The sequence below is a fragment of the Penaeus japonicus genome, unplaced genomic scaffold, assembly GCF_977035675.1.
Source record: "Penaeus japonicus unplaced genomic scaffold, GWHDUDI00000001_assembly GWHDUDI00000005, whole genome shotgun sequence".
Lineage (NCBI taxonomy): Eukaryota > Metazoa > Arthropoda > Malacostraca > Decapoda > Penaeidae > Penaeus > Penaeus japonicus.
In genome coordinates, this window is record NW_028234407.1 from 29,357,049 (window position 1) to 29,359,548 (window position 2,500).

The following is a 2,500-nucleotide window of genomic DNA, read 5'->3' on the forward strand; positions in this document are numbered from 1 at the left end:
AATAAACTCCGGTCCATATCTCCGCCTATGACTCACAAAAAGGCGATGTTGATCAGTAGCAGAGTAGATGATGCTTCACGTCCCTGTGTAACGCGACCCTCTCATAACCTCTTTGAAATATCGATCTTGTAATTATCCAGTTCGGTTTACAAGCTACCGTTGATATCAGCTATAGTAAACCTTTTATTCAAAACCCACATGCATTTCTTTTATCTTACTCGCCTTAAGGAACTGAATTATGAAAAATATGATAGTAGTTATATGAATATTAGGTATGGCGCTTTAAAATATGATAGAGTTTACCTTAAAATTCGTCCATTTTCTTTAAAGATTCTCCAGCATGCGGGTGGTCAACAACAAAGAACGTCCGAATGCCGACTTCAGCTTTGACGTCAGATGACTCATAAGGAATCCTGAATTACGAGTATTCATCGTAACGTTGTCGGCAGATATTTTAATTAATTTCAACGATTTTATCTAACAGCACTTTCGATAAAATATGAGCCTAAATAGTATCTATATTCGACGAACATGCCCTATCTCTTTCGATCTCAGCGCACCGGTTCGAACTCCAAACAGAGGCGATGTGGGTGGTCCGCTTTTCAGTCAAACAGTAATGTGTTCAGGAAATAACCATGTGAAGTGTAATGCTCCCGAAAAACGAGTAAGATGCCCTCATTTTGGCCTTATTTACTGTGGTTATGTTACGTGGAAGTTATAAAGGAGTTTGTGTGGAGGAATTAAAGACTTTGTGAAAGTATATGAGGAGATTGAAGGTGTTTTTTCTTTCTTTCTTTCTTCGAGAAAAGTTACGAGATGATAATTTGAGGTACAAGAGCCTATTTTGGGAAATTGTTTCGCTTTCTCTAGTAAAAAGAGGATTTTGTATGTGTGAAAAGCAACTAATTATTGATATATATACCTTAGGAATGCCAAGATATTTGAATTTGATGTGTAATATGTGGTTGTGTATACAACCGTGAATTTGCTTTGTTAGTACATATAGAATTTCTGTAACTTAAAAAAAAAAAATGTAATTGTAATAATAGTTATGCCCCACACAGAGAATGCTCAAAGCTTAATATTTCACAATTAATTATAATTATATTCATGGCAGAATATGTAACCATCAGCCAATGAAGTGTGCATGACAAGATTTCAGTAAAATTTTGTTTTTACTAGATTTGCATGTTAAATCAGTTACTAGCACAGCAGCAACTGAGTGCCATGGCATATATGTCACATGTTCCCACGGGATGAAAGCTTTGCATCACATCTACAAGAAGGAGAACATATAAAATATTATTTTTGAACCTAATTATACATGCTTTCCGTGACCTTACACCTTAGCTACTCTGGCGGAGAATAAGGATAGCAAACGTCCACTACGTATGCTCCGTCAGAAAAGAGCATAGATTGGTTCTTTATTTCATGATAAGTCACCAGGGAGGCGAGCACACAGCATAAGTCACCAGGGAGGCGAGCACACAGCATGCACAATTTAGAATGTACGAGTGATAATGAATAGCTTCACAACATAAGAGATGGAAATTATATCTCATGTAATGTAAAGTTATTCTTACTCCCTTATACCTTCTATTTTTGTCACAATGAGTTCTGTTCATTGCATACAATCAAACTAATTCATATTTTTAAAGATTCTGCCTCATTTATAATTAAAGGTTGCTTTTTAGTGATCTTATAAGATGTATTAGTTATAATTATGTTCATTTTGGGACACTGTCACAAGAAAAATGTTTTAGAATTCATTGATATCTTGATTCTTTGTATTGTTAACCTTCTACTATATGTATAACTGTAATTGCCTGTGAACCTGCTGACCCCATAGAAAAGGCTAACAAATGTCCACCACATATATTTTTGGAAGACGGAGCCTGTTGACCTCCCAGGCAATTTATCATTAAGTAAAGAATCAGTCCAAACTTTTTCTCTATTTTTCTACTTTTGCCAGACAAAGCACTGTGGCAATTACTAGAGATTTTGCCGTCATCAATTTAGACTTCACATTGTAAGTCATCTGTGATAGATCACAACAAGTTTAAAGGTGGATTTTAACAGAAAACTGCTGTGAGTGTCTTTTAAATATTTAAGAAGGAAAGGATATCTTTGATTCAAGTTTCCATAAAATCTTTAATTTTATAATATATATATATATATATATATATATATATATATATATATATATATATATATATGTACATATATATATATATATATATATATATATATATATATGTACATATATATATATACATATACATATATATACATACATATCCATATATATACATACATATATATACAAATATATACATACATATATATACATATACATACACATACACATACACATATACATATACATATACATATACATATACATACATACATACATACATACATACATACATACATACACACACACACACACACACACACACACACACACACACACACACACACACACACACACACACAC

General features: G+C 33.0%; 1 protein-coding gene across 3 annotated transcripts in view; it reads left to right on the plus strand.

The window, feature by feature from the left end:
- Positions 1–406: 406 nt before the first annotated feature.
- LOC122248625 (protein smoothened) overlaps positions 407–2,500 on the plus strand; it is a 15,718-nt gene continuing 13,624 nt past the window's right edge. For 2 of the 3 annotated variants that reach the window (XM_043008753.2, XM_043008763.2), the window contains exon 1: positions 407–829. In XM_043008753.2, coding sequence (XP_042864687.2) covers positions 762–829 — 68 coding nt within the window. In that variant the 5' untranslated portion in view covers positions 407–761. The remainder of the gene's footprint in view (positions 830–2,500) is intronic. The other variant, XM_043008770.2, reaches the window with a different exon arrangement.